This window comes from Meleagris gallopavo, chromosome 1 (assembly GCF_905368555.1).
Source record: "Meleagris gallopavo chromosome 1, MGAL_WU_HG_1.1, whole genome shotgun sequence".
In the NCBI taxonomy this organism is placed as follows: domain Eukaryota; kingdom Metazoa; phylum Chordata; class Aves; order Galliformes; family Phasianidae; genus Meleagris; species Meleagris gallopavo.
In genome coordinates, this window is record NC_139404.1 from 175229034 (window position 1) to 175248484 (window position 19451).

Here is a 19451-nt window from a genome sequence, read left to right on the forward strand (position 1 = left end):
GCACAACTGTATGCTCGGGCAGTGCACTATAAGAAAAAAACACTATTGTCAGTTCAATATTTCTGAACTACAACCTCAGTTGTGACCTGCTGACAAAATCATAGAATCACAGAATGGCTTGGGTGGAAAAGGACCACAAAGATCATCTAGTTTCAATCCCCCTGCTATGTGCAGGGTCATCAACCATCAAACCAGGCTGCCCAGAACCACATTCCTCCTTGGGCAACCTGTTCCAGTTAGCTAGAGTTTATCTTATTAGTACATTAGAACAGTATTATTTATTTGAAGGTGACTAATGGTATAAATGTGGCTTTGTTTGGATGTTTGCTACATTATTTATTTATTTGATTGGACTTAAGTTTGACGAATGAAAGACTCGGGAAGAAAGGGGGTAATATAGAGATGTATTCATGATTATGACACTCTAACAGCAGTCCAAGCGAAGCAGTTGTTGTAGTTCTAGCATACATTGCTGTGTCATACTTACCTGTCAAGTTAAAAATGGCTGTAGAAACTAATGCCTTCACTAATTACTTATGCTTTAGCATTTATTTATTAAGTTGAAGGTAAACTATAATAGGTAGGTTATGATTTGCAGTAGTATGTTATTTGTGTTATATTTTTAACTTTTTCTTCAGTCTGACAGTTCTGATTCTTAATACTAATTTCTCTAAAACTATGAATGCTTAATTGGATTTCAGTGTTTAGGCAATTATTTTCCCCAGATATTGATAGGCTCCCACATACTGTTTTAGTTGCCACCACATCAGAACTGAAATTACTGAGTAGGTTTTGCTCAAACCTGAACGAGAGTGAAAATAAAACTTCCCTTAGAAACAGATGTACAACTTCCTGTGAATCTTGGTGGAGGATGGAATGCTATGATTGTAACTGACATGTAGTTGAAAAGTAGCCTTATTGAACTACAGCTTGAATGAACTAAGTACTTGAAGTCAGAGGTCAGAATACAACGGGAAACTGGATTTAATGATATACTTGAAGTAATTTGCAGCACGTGATAGAGGCAGTGTTTGCTTATTTATTAATTATGCTGTACTTTAATAAGTTTCTAGGTGATTATCAGAAATGTTTGCCGTTTTCCTTGCAATATTGGCTGCTCCTATTTAAAAGTATCACAAATACACTGTTGTGTGAGCATGACTATAAAACTAAATATATAGTAAAATACAATGGTATCCATGTGCTTCTTTTTTCCTGTTTTGTTTTCAAAAAAATAGTTTAAGGAATTGACTGACAGGTTCCAAGTGAATCCTGTGCCTTGTTAAATACAATGCTGCTGAATTGACAGCAACTAGCTTATTGCTTAAGTACACACGTGCGTGTATTTTTGTACTTTGCTTCTGTAAAACTGAGTACATGATGTTACAGAAGTCAATACTAATATGCTGTTACTTAATCACGATGATTATAAAAAAAAAAAAAAAAAGGAATTCTTATTGTGGATTTGCAAAACTCAATGAAGTCAGCAGGCCTTATTTGTCCCTATGCTTACGGGAAACCACAGTGACAACTGAAGATCAGACTTGCAAATCTTATGTGATGCCAGCTGCAAAGGTGACTTAACTAATGAGAAATGGTTAAAGCTTAATCAAGTTAGGACCTGTATGAGTCCAGCATGTTCCCATCTTGCCACAGATATACTTGAGTGTATCACAAACTTGCATCAACAGTATTGATAGCTGTGTGGGGCAAAATTCCCCTTGCATCTGTACATATGTATGTGTGTGTATGCATATATATGTGCAGGTATATATACAGGATTTTTGTTACAGTTATTAGGATTCTTTTTGTTGTTGTTGCTATAGTATTAAGCATTTAATAATACCTTTCTAAATTGAGAAATACTGTCACCTTTTCTTATTTTACACATAGGCCTCCAGAGCAGAAATCAACTCCCTGGGGTAACGTGAGAAGTGTTTGGTTGAACAGTGTTTCATTCTGGTTGCAAACTTGTACTCGATCCGTTGGATTAACATTCCTGTTTGTAATAGATAAGTAACTTCTAGCATACTTCGTATGTGAAACAAATTTATAAAACAAAACAGCACACGCACAAACACTAAACCCAGTTTATTTCATGTAACTGTTTCTGGATCTAAACTTTTCAATGACATGGAGCTGCATCAGGGAAGGTCAGGCTACGGCTTAGGAAGAGGTTCTTCACCAGAGAGTAGCTGGGTACTGAAATAAGCTGTCCGGGGCAGTGGTCACAGCCCCAAGATTCTGGAGTTAAAGAAGCATTTGGACAACACTCTCAGACACAGGATTCAAATGTTGGATCATCCTATGTGAGGTGAGGAGCTGAACCCAAAGATTCTTGTGGGTCCCTTCCAACTCAGGGTATTCTATAATTCTGAGTCATGCTGCAGCTATTCTTTTCAGCTTTTGCTATTTTCTTTTAATGGGACTCTCTTTTTCAGAAATGTTTTTTTAAAGTAATTATTTCTTTAAAATAAAAAAAAAATAGTACCCTTCAAGATTTTCTTTTTTGACTCCCTACTAACCATTAGAACTGCTGTAACAGCAGCTCTTTGAATGCCTCATTGGCATAGGATGCCCAGAAAAGCTGTGGATCCCCCACTCCTGGAGGTGTTCAAGGCCAGGTTGGATAGGGCCCTGAGCAACCTGATGTAGTGGGAGGTAACCCTGCCCATGGCGGGGGAGTTTGAAACTGGGAGGGATTTAAGTTTCTTTCCGGTCAAAATTATTCTATGATGCTGTGATTATCTTAAACTGGAATCCACTGTTCACTTTTGTTCATTGTATTTTTATAAAGTACTTTTAACCTGTTACAATAATAAGTAAGCCACATTGTTCTACCAATTATTTCAGGTTAACATGGAAAGAAATGAAATCATCAGCTCTCATTTTCCTTCTGTTTGTTTGCTAGCAGTTGCCCACTTAAAAAAAAAAATAATCTATGTTCTTCACTTTAATAATTTCATCTAGGGACAAAATTTTATGAAGGCTTAGAACTACTGAAGTGTCTTCCTTTGATGTGTTTTCTGAGAGCCTTTTTCAAGACCGCTTTCTTCTGGGAAGGGAGACAAAAATTATATTGATTCAGAAAAGGAACCATTTGCTTCCTGCACTACTTCAGTTCTCATTTGTATAGTGAAAAATAAAGCATCATAGAGTTAAGCAACTGGTTTAGCATCTTTCATTCTTTAAGTGACCTCAAATTGACAGAGCCTTTTTTATCTATCTTACCAGTATAAATCAAACCTTACACACGACTCAAAGTTAAGGAAATCACATTTAGCATAAATTGAGATACTTTGGTTTGCACTAAGACACGACCATTTCTTGAAAACGTGCCCATTCGGAATTGAGAAGCTTAATTCTTTCCAGTCTTCACACCATAATTTGCTTACACGTTTCTCACAATTCTCTGTAGCTCCAATGCATTTACTTTCTTTTTTTACTTCTATATGAAAAGTAATCCTTATCTCAGCCTTGAAAAGCTTGTATCACAACTCAGAATTTTAACTGCAAATCTAGAAGTGATCCAGAGGGACCTGGACAGGCTGAAGAAGTGGGCTCATGTGAACATAATGAGGTTCAATAAGGCCAAGTGCAAAGCGTTGCACTTGGGCTGGGGCAATCCCAGGTATCAATACAGACTGGGTGAAGAACCCTTTGAGAGCAGCCCTGCAGAGAAGGACTTGGGGATCCTGGGGATGAGAAGCTGGACATGAGCCAGCAGTGTGTGCTTGCAGCCTGGAAGGCCAACTGTGTTCTGGGCTGCATTAAAAAAAGGGGTGGCCAGCAAGGAGAGGGAGGTGATTGTCCTGTACTCAGCTCTTGTGAGGCCCCATCTGCAATACTGCATCCAGGCTTGGGGCTCCCAGAGCAGGAGGGACGTGGAGCTCTTGGAGTGGGTCCAGAGGAGGGCACTAGGATGATCAGAAGGCTGGAGCACCTCTCCTATGAGGAAAGGTTGAGGGAACTGGCCTTGTTCAGCTTGGAGAAGAGATGGCTCTGGGGAGCTCTCTCTGTGGCCTTCCAGTATTTGAAGGGAGCACATAAACAGGAGGGGGAACGGCTGTTTATGAGGATGGGTAGTGATAGGACAAGGGGGAATGGTTTTAAAGTGAGACAGGGAGGTTTAGGTTAGATATTAGGAGGAAGATTTCCACTCAGAGGGTGGTGACACACTAGAACAGGTTGCCCAAGGAGGTTGTGGATGCCCGATCCCTGGAGGCATTCAAGGCCAGGCTGGATGTGGCTCTGGGCAGCCTGGTCTGGTGGTTGGCAGCACAGGGCTGGGGGGTTGAAACCAGATGATCGTTGTGGTCCTCTTCAACCCAGGCCATTCTGTGATTCTATGATGCTGGGTAACGTAGCATTCTAACACTGGGTAACGTAGAAAGCAATCCTCACTAAAGTACTAAACTAAATATTTCATTGAATGCCAACAACAAGGTGTGGAGGGATGGTGAAGACATTTCAATGCTTTATAAGGCAATCACCTTTTGCTGATTAATAAGCATAAGAATTTCTTCAAGTAAATCTCTTCACCCTTGAACTGCAGTATGTTACTTGTGCTTGCTTTCAGAGTTGAACATTGGAAGAAACATAAAGAAAACAAGCTGAAAGCTTCTTTTTTTTCCCTGTTGTTTAAACACAGATTTAGTAAAGTTTTAAGTTAAAAAACCTTCACATCTACATAACATAGTTGCTTACAAAAGTAACTCTGAAAACTAAATTTCATAGCTCTTAAATAATACCCTAAATTCTAATTTTATCATCCTTTTTACACTCAGTTTCACACTAATGGGCAAGATGTTTATATAGTTGCTGGACACTGGTGCAAGTCACACATAAGGCTGAGAAGTTTGCTCATACTTTACAGTATAAGTTCAAATCCCTCCAAGACTCGTGGTTAATTTGGTTCTAATCTCTCCCATTTCTTGTTTCAACTGCATCATTATTAGCTACCCTTACTCATTCACAACATCTACTTTCTCTGTGCTGAAAACAATTAAAATCTCCCTTATCACTTGCATTAATACTTAAATATCAGCTTGGAAAAAAACTTGAGCAAAATCCCTAGATGCATTGAATCCCATTCATCATCATTCATTTCCATTGATTCACTTCTGGACTTCTAAAAAAACTGCCAACTTCAAAACTTCCACATAGATTTTCTTTTAGAAGAGATGTAGTTGTGTTTTAAAAGAAAAAAATAATTAAAATCAAACTCACCATAATCATCTTCTTTTTTGTTTTACTTACAGTAGTAACAAGAAATATTTACATGCTTTCTACATATTACATATATTTTTCCAGTCTTCTTGGTTATTTTACACAGATGATACAGACTAGATTTATAGCATTAATAAGTTGTAAAATAAAGGAACTTAGCCTTATTTGAAACCATCTGCCCAACCCACCTATCTGTTGCAACCACAGATCTAGTGAAAACACTGCTCACCAATCACCCAACTGGTCTAAAAAACCATCTCAGATCTCACTTGAATCCTATTTAGTATTTACGTATTTAGGCTTTTATTTTTGATTATAAACTATTCTGTTCAGTCACTGTACAGAAGATACATAAAGATTGTCTAGGTGGAATTATCTCTATAAACTAGAAACAATTCTACTGTTTTATTATTTTATTATCATTTTCTTAGCAGAAGATTTCACATCACGAGCATCACAACACATGTTACTTGAAAAGCCAAAGATGTTTCAGAAGTCAAAACATCAGAAAAAAACTCATATCATAGATACATCTATTATGGTAGACATATGAAGATGCATTTATTGGAAGAAAGTCAAAAAAGCCTGATATGCTTACCTTTGAGAGTTCCATTCCTGGTCCACACTGTTTGCAGAGAATACAGTTCCCAGTGTGGTCTCTAAATTCTTGTTCTCTGCAGTCTCCAGTCTCACAAATTACCCTACTTAGCTAAGAAAAAAAAAAAAAAGATTAACTGTATTTCTGATTTATATGTAATTTATACAAACTCTAAGTCAGAGAAATCACAATTTTTATCTTAAAAAATGATTTTCTGCATTATGAGGAATACCATAAGCACTACCATCAGCCATGCAAAGGCTCAGTATAGTTAAATGAATCCTAGCCAGAAACATTATCAGACCTAAGTGCTCTCAAGAGAACTTTAAATTCAATGTCTACAGACTTTTATCACAGAAAATGCTCTCCACAATTGCTTCCAAATTCTTACTTTGTGTATTAGTCCTTTCAGAAAGGCCAATGCCTTTCTGATAGCAATGAAACATTAATTACCCTTAGTTTCAGAGCTTGGCTCTGCAGGTCAGTTGAGGTATGCCTACAAACGAATGTAATTACATGCCATGCTAATATATTATATGGATAAAATGGACGCTTCAAACTCCTGAACTATATACCTATACAGCATACTGTACTAACAGATTGACATTGAAATAACAGTACATGAAACGACACAAAGTAGATAACCAAGCTCACATTAAAATTGAAAAAAATATTTTATAGTTGTTTAAATAGGTTTGAGTCTTCCAGACTTAGTGGTTACACACAGAAGACACCACTCCTTTGTCTGACATAATCATTCATTTCAACATTCATCTTGGAACAAAGCTGAATTACATACTTACCAAATATGCTAGTAAGATAATAAGCATCTTCAATTTGTCTTCTCCTTGTAATCCTTTAGGATCCATTTCTTACAATTGAACCTTCACTCCCCACAGAAAAAGAGAAAGAAAAAAATTTAGATCAAGCATACATCTTCTAGCTTAACTATCTATTCATAGTCTTAAAATGCTTCTGATAGATTCAAGGAAGATAAATAACACAAACACACACAAATATATTTTCAATGTTAATAAATAAGCACACAATAAAATTAGCTAATAGAATTATGATGTTTCTGCAATAAAATGTTGTCTTTTTTAAGAAGATAAGGCAATATGCATGAAGTTTCTGTAGCCCTAATTCTTAAAATTCAGAGACTGCTAACGATCCAGATCAGAGAACTTCAACATTTGCAGACCTAGTACCTCCTAACATCTGATGTTGACCCCTAACATATCCTGCTTGCTTGTCAGACACCAGCTAAGCACAGGGTCAACCAAAAATCATTTTCTCCAAGTGCCACTTATCAGTCAGGATGCAGCTGATCACACGCATGTTCCTTCGCACAGCTGATCACATGGTGTAATGTGGAGCAAAATGGGCTCTGCAATGAAGTGGAGGCATACATAGGCTTTGTTTCTATTCCTCACCAAAGGAAATTAACTTCTTAAAACGTGTGAATGATCATTTAAGATCAGGTAGGCTAAGACTGTAATGCAAGGCATTTCAAACAGCATAAGCAAATCTCATCCTGCCTACCTCAGGAAAAGAAAGCCTACAAAGCCTTGCTTAATTAAAGAAGTTCTAACAAGCAAATGATAAAATAAATAAATAAATGGGAACAGTCTGAATCTACCACAGACGTGGGGTTAGGTTTCCTGGATTATTAGACCACAAACCATTGGTCTATGCCATATGCCTACAATCATTCACAAGTCGTACATGGCCAATAGAAAGTTTCTTCTCACTTCACTTTTATTTATTTGAGTTCATGTTCATTTCCAGGTTTTTTTGGTCAGTAAACTAGAAAAACTGGCATAGCATTTTGTGCAGAAATCCATGCTGTACAGAAATAAGAAAAGAAGAAGTAAATTTAGCCCATGTACTATTATATTTGAATGTGGTCCTAGCTTGCATTTATGATAGTAACAGATTGTATTTCACCTAGATTATGTGAAAAATAATGCTTAAGTATTACTGGCCTACTTCAAAACTTAAGGAGCGATGTTTAATTATGTTTTTAATATATAAGATTATAAAAATTTATCATTTAGGAGTAAAAGACATTGGCAAATGAAGGGATGGAACCCAAGCGTAAGAAAAGAACTAAAGAAAAAGATTAAGGACAGCTTCAAAGTGTTTTATGATATGGAGCTATGACAAGCATAACACACATAAGAAAATGCAACAATCATAATGAGAACAAATCAAGTATTATAATAAGTGCTACATCAAGTGTTACAACACTCAGTTTCATGTTTCCCAGCATGAAAACCCTAGTTAAAAAATTCTAATGAATAAGAAGAAAGCGTACATCAATGGCACTGTTGATGTATTTTAACATTCAAAATTTTATTTTAAGAAAAAAATAAAAAATTAAAGTCTGCCCAGAAAGGATGGAGCAGGCAGAGAGGTGTTGTCAGGCATTCTACAGAAAAGCCAAGATTCCATTCTTACAGTTCTTCCTCACCTAGCAATGGTACCAGTCTGTGTGCTAATAACATTTGTCAGATTATATGCATGTCAACATAGGTAAAAAGACAACGAAGTAACAGAACTACAAGTAGGTACAGCATCCTATTGAGGTTGCTTTTTCAAGTCTGAGGGATAAAACAGGCACAGAAATGTGATACTAGGAAATCTTGGGAAGAGTCTGATGACCCCAATACAACAGTTTAACCTAAGATCACGGAATCACAGAATTGTAGGGGTTGGAAGGGACCTCTAGAGATCATCGAGACCAACCCCCTGCCAAAGCAGGTTCCCTACACCAGGTCGCACAGGTAGGCGTCCAGGCGAGACTTGAATATCTCCAGAGAAGAGATATGAATCATAAAAGAAACGGAAAATGGATAAGTAGTACCAAAAAACTTATTATTAGGTTAGTTATCAGGTGCACTAAATTGGAATAAGAAACTGACAGTATTAATGTATCTATAATGGCCCCAGTTCCTTCAGCATCTCCCCACAGGGTGTATTCTCCAAGCCCTTCTCAAGCCTTGTTGCCCTTCTTTGGACCTGCACCAGCACCTCCATGTCCTTTCTGTACTGAGGTGCCCAAAACTGAACACAGTACTCGAGCTGAGGCCTCACCAGTGCCAAGTACAGGGGCAGGATGACTTCCTAGTCCTGCTCACCACACCACTCCTGATACAAGCCAGGATGCCATTGATCTTCTTGATCACATGAGCACACTGCTGGCTCATATTCAGCTGACTGTCTATCAATACACCAAGGTCCCTTTCCATCAGGCAGCTTTCCAGCCACTCCTCTCCATGCCTGTAGGGTTGCCTGGGGTTGTCGGGGCCAAAACGCAGGACCCGACACTTGGCCCCATTGAAAGTCATACAGTTTACCTTGGCCCATTGATCCAATCTATCCAGGTCCCTCTGTAGTGCCCTTCTACTCTCAGGCAGATTAACACTCCCTCCCAACTGAAGTCAAACTAGATTAGACCAAAGACAAATTGTGAGATTTTCCACCTTAATGATCAGGAAAAATGTTTCAGGGAAGACTTGAGTATTACTCTCAGCATCATTCTTTGAAGTAAAGAAATTCTTATTGACTTCTTGACGCTGCTATTAGTATTCAGTAAGAAAAAAAAAACAACAGTTGAGTACTTCACACGCTTAACAGCTATAGAAAGCAGAGTTTCATATGGTTGTGTAATTAGAACAAAGTTGTAAACATAACTGAGTTGCTTAGGAGGGACTATCAAGTGAATATCTAAGCTGAATGAGGTGACGTTATTTCTTTAACAATAATAGTAAGGAATTTGAAACATAACAGCTCTAATTCAGTTACGTTCATTTGTATAATACTACCAAAGAATTCAAAAAATAATTCTTTATAGCACTGAAGTATGTTTCATTTTAAATTCAAATATTTACTTGTAAGAATAGTGGCTGACATAAAAAAATGTATTACAACAACTGTATATGTTTATGTCAAGTTGTATACAATATTATCAATAAAAATAGCATCACTGAGCTGCAGTAAGCCTGATGATCTAAAATATGAAGCCATGGCAATATCTGAACAGTCTGTAATGGACTTCAAGTCACTTGAAGGATGGAAAAAAAAGGAAACTGAGAACAGCCTGATTTACTGGCCAGGAGATCCACTACTTGCCATACTACTGCAATTAAAATGTATTAGCCTTATGTAATGAAGCTACATTCATCCATTTTTCCAATGTGCAATAAACTGAACATTTAATATTTTAATAAAGTTTCTTAGCATATAGGCCATTTATTAAAAATCAATATTGAAACAAGCAAATGATGCATTTTTATGTTTGTAATATTCTGTTCCAGAGTTGGATTATAAAACAAATGCCACTTCTTAATAGAAGGTGGCACAGAATAACAAGTTGGTCGCACTGATAATTAATCATATTTCTGTACGTCAGCTTCTGAAGTTGTCATACCAGTTATAAGATAACCTTATTATAGCATTTACCTCAAAGATTTAAGACATAGAATGCATATGGAGAAACACACTGTACTAAAACATATTTTGTTGATTTAGGTGTGGAAATTTTATTGCAACTCTGAAATATTTTCTATTGAAAAGAAAAATCTACTGCTTTTATAACACTTGCCAAATCCAACACCTTCAATCATCAAGAGCTCCAAAACCCAGACGAAACTTCCAAAAAATCAAGTGTTTTAGAACTGGCTTCCAACCGTCACAGACTTCTCCAACTCATCTACAGAGTAGAGTGTGCTTGGAATTTGTTGACTGATCACATACAGAGTGCAATCTCACAGCATTCAGTCTGTGATACAAGATATCTTTCAGAAAATTCACAATCAAATCTTTCAAATATGGTTACAGAACTCTGGGCCTTAAACTTCAGTGCACTTGAGCAGGTTTAGTAGCTCTGAAACACATTCATATCATTTCAGTAGATATGTATAAATGCCAGTGCTATTATATCATGGAAGTGCTGATAAGAAATAAAAAAACACAAAAAAAACCAAACTATCCAGAAGGACAATATATTGGCTATGACATATGAAAAACAAACAAGCTTGTATACTATAAAGAAAACTCTCAGTTAAGCATATGGAAAAAAGTTACTTTTCATGATAGCACTTCAATAAAAATAATACAAATGGTTAAGGCACATTAATAAATCATTGTATTGAAAGCAAGTCCCCAAGGAGACGTAACTCTGCCAGCTGCTTGTTTCCTGTTTCTGCCTTCAGTTTTGTTATAAGCCCCAACTGAAAAGCAGATGCTGCAGCACTTAACAGCAGTTTGCCAACGGATAAATTTGTTCTCTCTTAATACCAATTGTCAGTACACTGATGTAAGTTGGACAAAAGCTATTCATTTGTATTCAACTAAGTAGCAATGAGAAGAATGTTTTGCCTCTAAAATACTCACAATCAACATATTGAAGTCAGTACATAGAAGCCCCATTAAGAGGTTGTATAGTTACAAGACTGCAGGGGCAATATCAAAGCAAAAGTTAATACCATGCAATAAATGAATCATGGAAGTAAGAACTTCCAGCCTTCTGGGATCCTACAATGCACTATCCTCCAAAATGTACGTCTGCTGCTCAAGCAAATGAGATGGAGAGGTGATCTACTCAAAGTCTACTCACCAAAAAAATATTTCCTCCTCCTCTACCAAAAAAAAAAAAAAAAAAAAAAAAAAAGAAAAAAAAAAAAGAAAAAAAAAAGAAAAATTTCAGCATGAAAGACACATCACCTCAAGACTCAAGGCAGCAAGATTACATTGCAGCCTACCAGCGGGTTTCTTATGCAGATAGGCATGGCAACTTTGAAGATGCTACCATCTACTTGTAAGGGAACCTTTATAATGGGTGAAGAGTCCCAACTTTGAATTTGCTTAAATTTCCTAGATCTACCAAGTACCATAACTGATTTGACATTCACATTTGACCACCACTTTTCATGCTTTCCATAACACTGACAAAGAATACTCTATTTAGTTCTGGATAAGAAAGAGGACTGAAAATATAATCACGTAATCTTGCCAACAGAGGTCTCTGGCATGTGATGAATAGGATCTCTGCTCCCCTCTAAGCACCCTGCTTCCCACCTGCAGCTGTCAACTTCATGCAATAAAATGACAAGGAGTGGCAGATGGCTTTAGCAGAGTCAGTGCCCCATGGGCAAGAAACAAGAGAAGGGAAAGTACTTATGCTGCTGTAATGATAGAGACAAAAGGAACAAGCTAGGGACAAGAACTTCCACTACAAAGCTACACATTGCTATTCTGTCTCATGCCTCTAGAACACCTTCGCTTTACACCCTGCCCACAAGTCTTGTAGTCTTCCCCTTTGTAAAGTAAACAAGGTTTTGTCTGACTACATTTGCTCCAGCTGCTATGAGATGACCCACGTGGAGAAGAAAAAAAAAAAAATTGCTGTTCATCACGTTAAATATTCTATTGAATAAATCCACACTTTCTGGAAATGGCCAGACATGAAATTGTACAAAATTAAGAAGCTATGGAATTACTTATATATTTTAAGATGGGGATAGTTAAATCAGAGACAGCAAACAGAAAACAGGAACATCACTGATTATAGGAAATATATTACGATTAATAGAATCTGGGGGCAGAGAGAAAGGAGGTTTGCACACAACCAGGAAATATTTATGCTCCATGTGCTTTGATTCATGGTAACTGAAGCACCTGAGTTTGCAGGAGTAATGATAATGATTTAATTTCTTCTCACAATTAAAAAAAAAAAAAAAAATCAATACTATGGTATCTTAGCCATCATATACAGTACCTACAGAATGCACATATTCCAGTGTATCAAGAAGGGCACAATCAACAATCAGCAAAACTTGAGAATGATCCACACAACTCATCCTGGTTTTTCTACCTGAAAGTGATGCTTCCAAATCTGTGCTGATAAAGTGATGCAAAATAGCTCATGACTCATGTTCTTCAACATGGAAGAACAGACTATTATTAATTAGAAATTAATAATATTATTAATTAGAAATTAGTGCAAAATATGGTGACAAAGATGTAAATGTAATGACATTTTTCCTTCACTTAAGCAACACTTTACAGAGGGTTCAAGCCCAAGATTCAGATAAGAGGTGCTAATCCCACTGAAGCTGATGAGACTACTCATACAAGTAATGACCATTCTGTGCTTCAAGATTAAAGCTTTTGTAAATAGAGTTGCTTCTTCTGTTTAATACATCTCACTCATCTCAGTTTCCTGGAGACACCAATGTTCTATATGAAACATCAGCATAGAGCTTCATTTGTACGTACCTGAATGTGTGAAAAAGCAAGAGAATGAAAGAGGAATGACATTATTACATTCATGTTTCACTTACACCAAAGCAGACTAATGGTTCTTTTTCAAAGCCCCTTTTAAGAATCATAAAGCAGTAAGTTGGTTAATACAGTAACCACTGCAATGTCAACGTGTCACATTTACCCAGCAACTTACAGCAGTTTCGTGTAGCATGCAATGCTTTAAAAAGTAGAGACAAGTTACTTTCTTTCTCTTCTGTCAGGACCGCAAGTGCAAGTTACAGAAACTGGGGAAGTACTCAATTGCCTCCTTAACTGGAGATTTAAGCCTCTTGTCGCTGACCTAATAAAGTAAACCAGAGCAACTCTCTGAAATATAATTAATAATTATTTAAGAAATTACTGATCATAAGTAATTAACAAAATCAGCTTAATTCCTCCATCCCTTGAGGTCACCGCATCACAGAACGGCTTGGGATGGAAGGGACCCCAAGTTCCAAGCCCTGCAATTCCACGAGACTTGTGTTTCTAGAACCACCTCTGCTTACACAGTAACTGGAAAGGGGTTACGCCAGTCTGCCCCTCCTGCTCACATCAAACGCTACCGGACCCCCTTTGTTAAAGGGATGAAGTATTCGTTTAGGGTAGAAAACAAATATCAGGTACCGAGATTTGTCAAGGGTATCAGGTCCTGCGCTCAGCCCGAGGTCAGACCGATGGAGACAGACATCACGAAAGGAAGTTAAACAACCAAACGATTATGGCTTTTCAACAGAGCCATAATCGCTCCTTTCCATCCCGTTTGCAGCCCAGAGGAAGGTGCCTAGCTCCTGCTTTCACTCCAGCTCCGAAGCCGTTCGCGGTGCCAGCCGCGTATCAGCGCCGCTGACCAGCGGGCAGTCCGAGAGCCGCCCCCCTCCCGCCGCGCCTCCCCTCCCTTTGCTCCTCCGGGGAAAGCTCCCAGGGGAGGCTCCCGGGAACTGCGGCGCCTCGCCTCGCCTCGCCTGGCAGCCTCTCTCCCGCTCCTCCAGACGGTGAGACACGGCTCGCACAGACCCACCTGCCTGCCTGCTTGCTTGCTTGCTTGCTGCCGGTGAGCCTCTACCCGGAGCCCGCGCCCTCCCTCCCGTCCTCTCGCTCCGTCGCCGAGGCAACGCGGCGCCGCTCCCCTCCCTCCCTGACCGGACGGGGGGCCCGGCTCAGGTGACCGCGGGCAGCCAATCAGCGGCCACACGTGCCCCGCGGCGAGCAGGCGCGCGCTCCCGCTGAGGCGGGGCCGCGCGGGCGAGGCGGCGGCGGCGGCAGTGGAGGCGGCGGGGTCGCGTTAGGCGGGTGTCGCGTGCTGCCGATAGCTGCCGCTGCCTCACAGAGCGGGCGGAGCCGTGCTCCCGCCTCGATGATGTGCTGGTGCTGTTACCAGGCATCGAGGGGGAAAAACAAAACAAACAAACAAAAAAATAGCTTGGAAGCTCTTCACCTCAGGATCAGTCCTAAGCACTGCTCGGCTCCTTGTTGCATGGAGCAGCTGGGCTGTACGCAGCCAGGCACCGCCTGTGGCTACAGAGGTCCTCTGGTGATTCCCTGTGAAGTTCTCCCCACAGCGTTTAGGTGGGGTTTTCTTTCCTGCTAGCTCAAAGTCTGAAATATTTTGCCATTCTGTAGGCAGCCAAGCTGTGGCGTAACGCCAAGCACAAACTCAGAAACCCAGCCCTTCACAGAGAAGGAATTGTTCATATTCACTAGAAAAGATGTGACTTACTGCCACTTGTATGGTGAATTAGGAGCTGGGCTGCTCCAGCTTTTGTAAAAACCAATCTCAGTGACACAATCTTGCAAGGAATTCAGATCAGGAGTTTCAACTTTGAATTAAGAGATTAATGCTACGACCATTAACTTTGATTAATGCTACCATCACAGTCCAAGCAGTACTGTGGATACACTGGGAAGTGAGATAGGGCATGGAGATGGTGAACAATCAGATACACTTGGCAAGAAAGTGTTTTCAAATAAACCATTTTTGGGAGCTTCTCACAGAGATAAAGTTTTGGAATTTGCCTGCTACGTGGACTTCTATAAAACAAGTAGTGCTTGTTGTAATACAGCAAGTTGCTTGCGAAAAGATAAATGGTTGCAACAAAATGAGTTGTTCTCAATTAGAGGAAAAAAAGAGCTAACTCAGAATTCACAGGGCTTTTTATTTAATTATCTTTTAAAGGGCCTGCAAAGACGAGTTCTGTTTCAGGCCTGCTGCCAGAAGGAGCTCTGTGAAAGGCTGGAATGTCTGCAAGGAATGGCACATTACAGCAGCGGCGGTGCATCTGTTGTGCCTGGCAGCTGCTGTGCAGCATTGGGCTCTCTGCATCCTCTTGGTATTTACAGGCAGCTGCTTTGAATGTTAGGTTTTGTGTGGACACCTGTAAAATACACTGCACGAGTTCTTGTTGGAGTCACTCTGTGTTTCAGGTGCTCGTTTTAAAGGCATATAGTTACACGAGTGTATTAAAACATCCCAGAGCTCTTAAAACATTGTCTGAACACTGAGGACTACCACAGAAAGAAGCGTTAAGACTTTTTCATCACACAGAGCTTAACTTCTGTGTTGAATTAAGAACAATGAGGGTGATGGAGTCTGGAATATTTAAGTGTGTTTAAGTCCCTGTTGGACCATGTAAATGAAAATGGATGGGTTAATTCCCCATCCATTGCAGGCCTTCTTTTTAAATTAGGATATTTCTTCTGTAGAAATGGAAGTCAGCAGAGAGATTCTCAGTAGAGAAAGCAAAGAAGTAGTATTTGGAAAGTAGTTTTCAGTTGACCGCTTTGATAAGACTAAGTTACGTGACATATCTGATGTGGAAGAAGAAATTGTACAGCAATAGGAAGTTGTTATCTCCATATCTCAAATGCTAACACAGCTCCCCCAGTCAACTGTGAGATAGATCTACTCTTGTTATGACAGCTGCTGGAAACTGATGTCAGTATATCTGTACAATGTCTTTTGATACTCTTAACTGTTACAAATCTTAAAGTATGTTTATGATGTTATCTAAGACACACTGTTTGGAAATGGCTCTATTTATAATCAGAAATTGCACATGCTTTTTTAATAAATAAATTACAGACTACTCTGATTTGCTTGAACCTTTTCTTTCTGAAGATTTAAGCCAGAGGATTAATTAATGTTTATACAGCACTTTGTATACACAGTCATAAGTGCCAAGAATTATTATTATTTAATCTGTAAAAGTCAGATCAATGAAAAATTGAACTGTCAGAGAGCTGTTTTTTAAAACAACAAAAATGCTGAAAATCCCCTGCTCCCTGCCCATGCCCCCCCCAAAATATATCCCACTCTGCTTTCATTTCAGTCTCACAGACAGACAAAGAAAGATATTTTTCAGTTTAAATAGGTTAACGCCCATCTGTGGGGACTTTTTACATAATGAAAAAAAAAAAAAAAAAAATCTTAAATGCAGTTCCAGGGCCTGAAATTGCAAATATGTTAATGTTTAAGGCTACCAATGTAACCTATCTCATTAGCAGTGTTACTTTTGTGAGCTGCTTTATTCATCTGTGTGATTGTAGGGTCAGATCCTTACAGAGATAATTTAAATGTATTTGACTTGTAGCTATTTTGACTCCTGAGGAAAACTAAAAGAATCCCTTCACTATGTTTTGCTGTTTTTTTGTTGTTGTTGTTGTTTGTTTGTTTGTTTGTTTTCCCCCTTCTTTCTCTACAGCAAGGTAAGGTTTAGAGTCACTTTTTCTCAGAAAATAAATGTACATGTTAGAGCACAAGCAGCAAGCAAGAGAAGGTTGGAAAGGTGAAGAAGCTCATCAGCAAAGTATAGGGCTGGTTAACAAAATTAATGTTTGAAACTGTCTTTTCACGGTTACAGGAACATGCTTTGGTACATCCTCAAAGAAAAATTCTAAACTTTGCTTTGGCTAAGCCTTCAACAATATTCTTCCTTGACAGCTATATACACTTATTCATGCAGTGCTAATTACTTTCCTGAGAGTGTAATTGACTTGTTAAGTTAGAATATGAATTAATTAGTGGTGTAGAAAAGTAAATGATACCAAGTCAGGCCTGGTCTTAATCTGTGTCTGGCATATTATCTCTTGATATTAAGTAAATTTTAAATTTATATATACAAATATACTTATAATTCGAATGAATCAAAGTTTTCTGACTAATGAACTAATGAAAGATGGCTACAATCATCTGGAAGTGCTGATAACTTAATTCTATTCATATGTGAGCAGACTGTGAAAATTTGATTTTGCATGTTACTGTAGTGTATATGGAAATATACATGAAATATGAACATCCTGAGGGTCCTGGACTGAAATCCCCCAAAGAATGGTATCATAGTAGTGCTTAATAGCTACTAGTTTGCTTACTTTTACTTGCATTTTGTTAATTAAAAAAATGTACTTAAGTCTTACACACATCTAAGTTTAGATTTAAGCACAGATATTTGAAGTCAGTGTTTCAGGAGAACTCACTATCCACCATTAAGACCTGATGTTCAGAGAGCTCACTATCTGGAATGTGGAACTTCTTTGCAAGTCTGGCGCCAATTATGGGTTCTAAGTTCTTCTGAAAATCTAAATTATCTTTAAAAACCTGCAGAAGAAACTCAAGTCTTATTTTCAAATAATCCTGCTACAGACATAGAACCACTCACAGATTTGGCCCATACTCATAAAAATTCTGCCCCTTAAAGGGCCAATGTACAGTGAATAATTCCAATTCTTCTAATGATTCTTTACAGTGAATTTCTGAAGTACTTGTCTTCTATTTTCTTAGAGTACATATTTGTAATATGAATTTGAGGAACAATGTAAAATATTGTGAAGTGAAACTGTTTCACTGAAATAGTAGGAAAAATTTCCTGGAGTTCTGCAAAATCAGGTGTTTGCTCTAGATAAGCTAAAGATTTCTTTAATATCCTTATTAATATGCCATAAAGAAACATCTATCATCATGTTAAAATGTTAATTTTGTTATCAAGATTTCTTTTTGTATTTAATAGTTGAACCAACACCTCTTTTATGTTGAAATTTGAAAAAAACTCCATTTTTGTATATAAGGATGTGATATTTATAAATACAGTTCTAATAACTGGTGAAAGAGGACACCTTTTAATCTCCAGTGTGCAACCAGTAGGATGAAAAGTGTTGCTCGAAGAAGGCAGCCTTTAACAAATACACAGAGAGGAATGAATACAAAATGTGTAGGAAATACTGCTGGTCTTTTCTTAGAAAATAAACATCCCTCCAAGTCCTGTAATGCTCGTATTCAAATATCACTTTACAAAACTACAGACAGCTGAAATGAGCAGTGCACACAGAAGTATTATACACCCATCAATACTGAAACAAATTTGATTTAGCTTCAGTTTTCAACTGCCTGTATATTCTAGATACTTTTTAAAAAATGTAGTTCTTCAAAAGTTACAAATAGAAATGGCACATAAGTTATATATTTTAAACTATGTACACTCAGTGCTGTGCAGTATTACTGCTTATGTGAACTTTAAAATCTCTTAAAGTCTTGCAAAAAGAAAACTGCAAAAGAAGTACAAAATCCAGTACCTGTTTTATGATGAAGTCTTCGAGTGCCCAGGCTTTCTGCAACTTAATTTCACACTGCCAGAGCTTCTGTATTAAATGCCTTTGCCTCCTTAAAAAAAAAAAAAAAAAAGAAAGAAAGAAAAAAAAAAAAAAGAAGTATGTCAGCACAAGCCCAGACGAAACTCCAAATCCGGGAAAATAAAATTAACCATGCAGATCAAAGGCAGACGAGCACTGAGACCAAGTGCCTGTAATCTGATCAGTGATCAGTTGCCATACATCAAAGGCAGTGCTTTAGAGAAGAAAAAGAACTCTCTTTTTTTCTTTTTTTTTTCTTCTTTCCAGCAGGTAGCTGTGCTGTTAAACTCTGCCTTTCAGTACTCTAGTTCTTTTGTTAAAAATTGATCACTGGTTTCTTTCCCCCTTTTCCTTTCTTGTGCTGGGAGAATGCACATGATTCTGACATGCTTGGAGTTGAGTGGCTGGATCTGTAGCTTTTTTGAGTTCCCAAGCTGTGTTGTGGATTGTGTGTTGGAAGCTTTCCCCAGTGCCAGCGGGTTCCGCTTTATCCCTTTCATCTCACTGAGCTGCAGATCCCATGACATCATTCAATGCTGTGGGACTGGTTAGAGAGCTATAATACAGCCTGTGGGGGAATTCAACTAAAGAGCAGCGAGAGTTTGCATGATTTCTAATCGGGTTAGTCCATTGTGACAAACCCAAGGCTCACTTCAAAGTTTGCATTACGTTAAAGTTTCCTCCCAAGAAGGCAGAA

The 19451-nt window shown here is 38.3% G+C and overlaps 1 protein-coding gene across 4 annotated transcripts in view; it reads right to left on the reverse strand.

Moving 5' to 3' along the window:
- The window catches only part of TNFRSF19 (TNF receptor superfamily member 19), a 54547-nt gene extending 35304 nt beyond the window's left edge, over nt 1–19243 (reverse strand). The window contains exons 1-4 of one of the 4 annotated variants that reach the window (XM_085216153.1): nt 14154–14349; nt 13290–13436; nt 6631–6711; nt 5828–5938 (exon numbers count right to left, since the gene is read on the reverse strand). In XM_085216153.1, the coding sequence (XP_085072279.1) occupies nt 5828–5938; nt 6631–6696 (177 nt within the window). In that variant the 5' untranslated portion in view covers nt 6697–6711; nt 13290–13436; nt 14154–14349. Of the gene's footprint in view, nt 1–5827; nt 5939–6630; nt 6712–13289; nt 13437–13759; nt 14129–14153; nt 14350–18697 lie in introns of those variants that run through there. The other 3 variants (XM_085216152.1, XM_085216151.1, XM_085216154.1) reach the window with 3 other exon arrangements.
- Nucleotides 19244–19451: the final 208 nt, after the last annotated feature.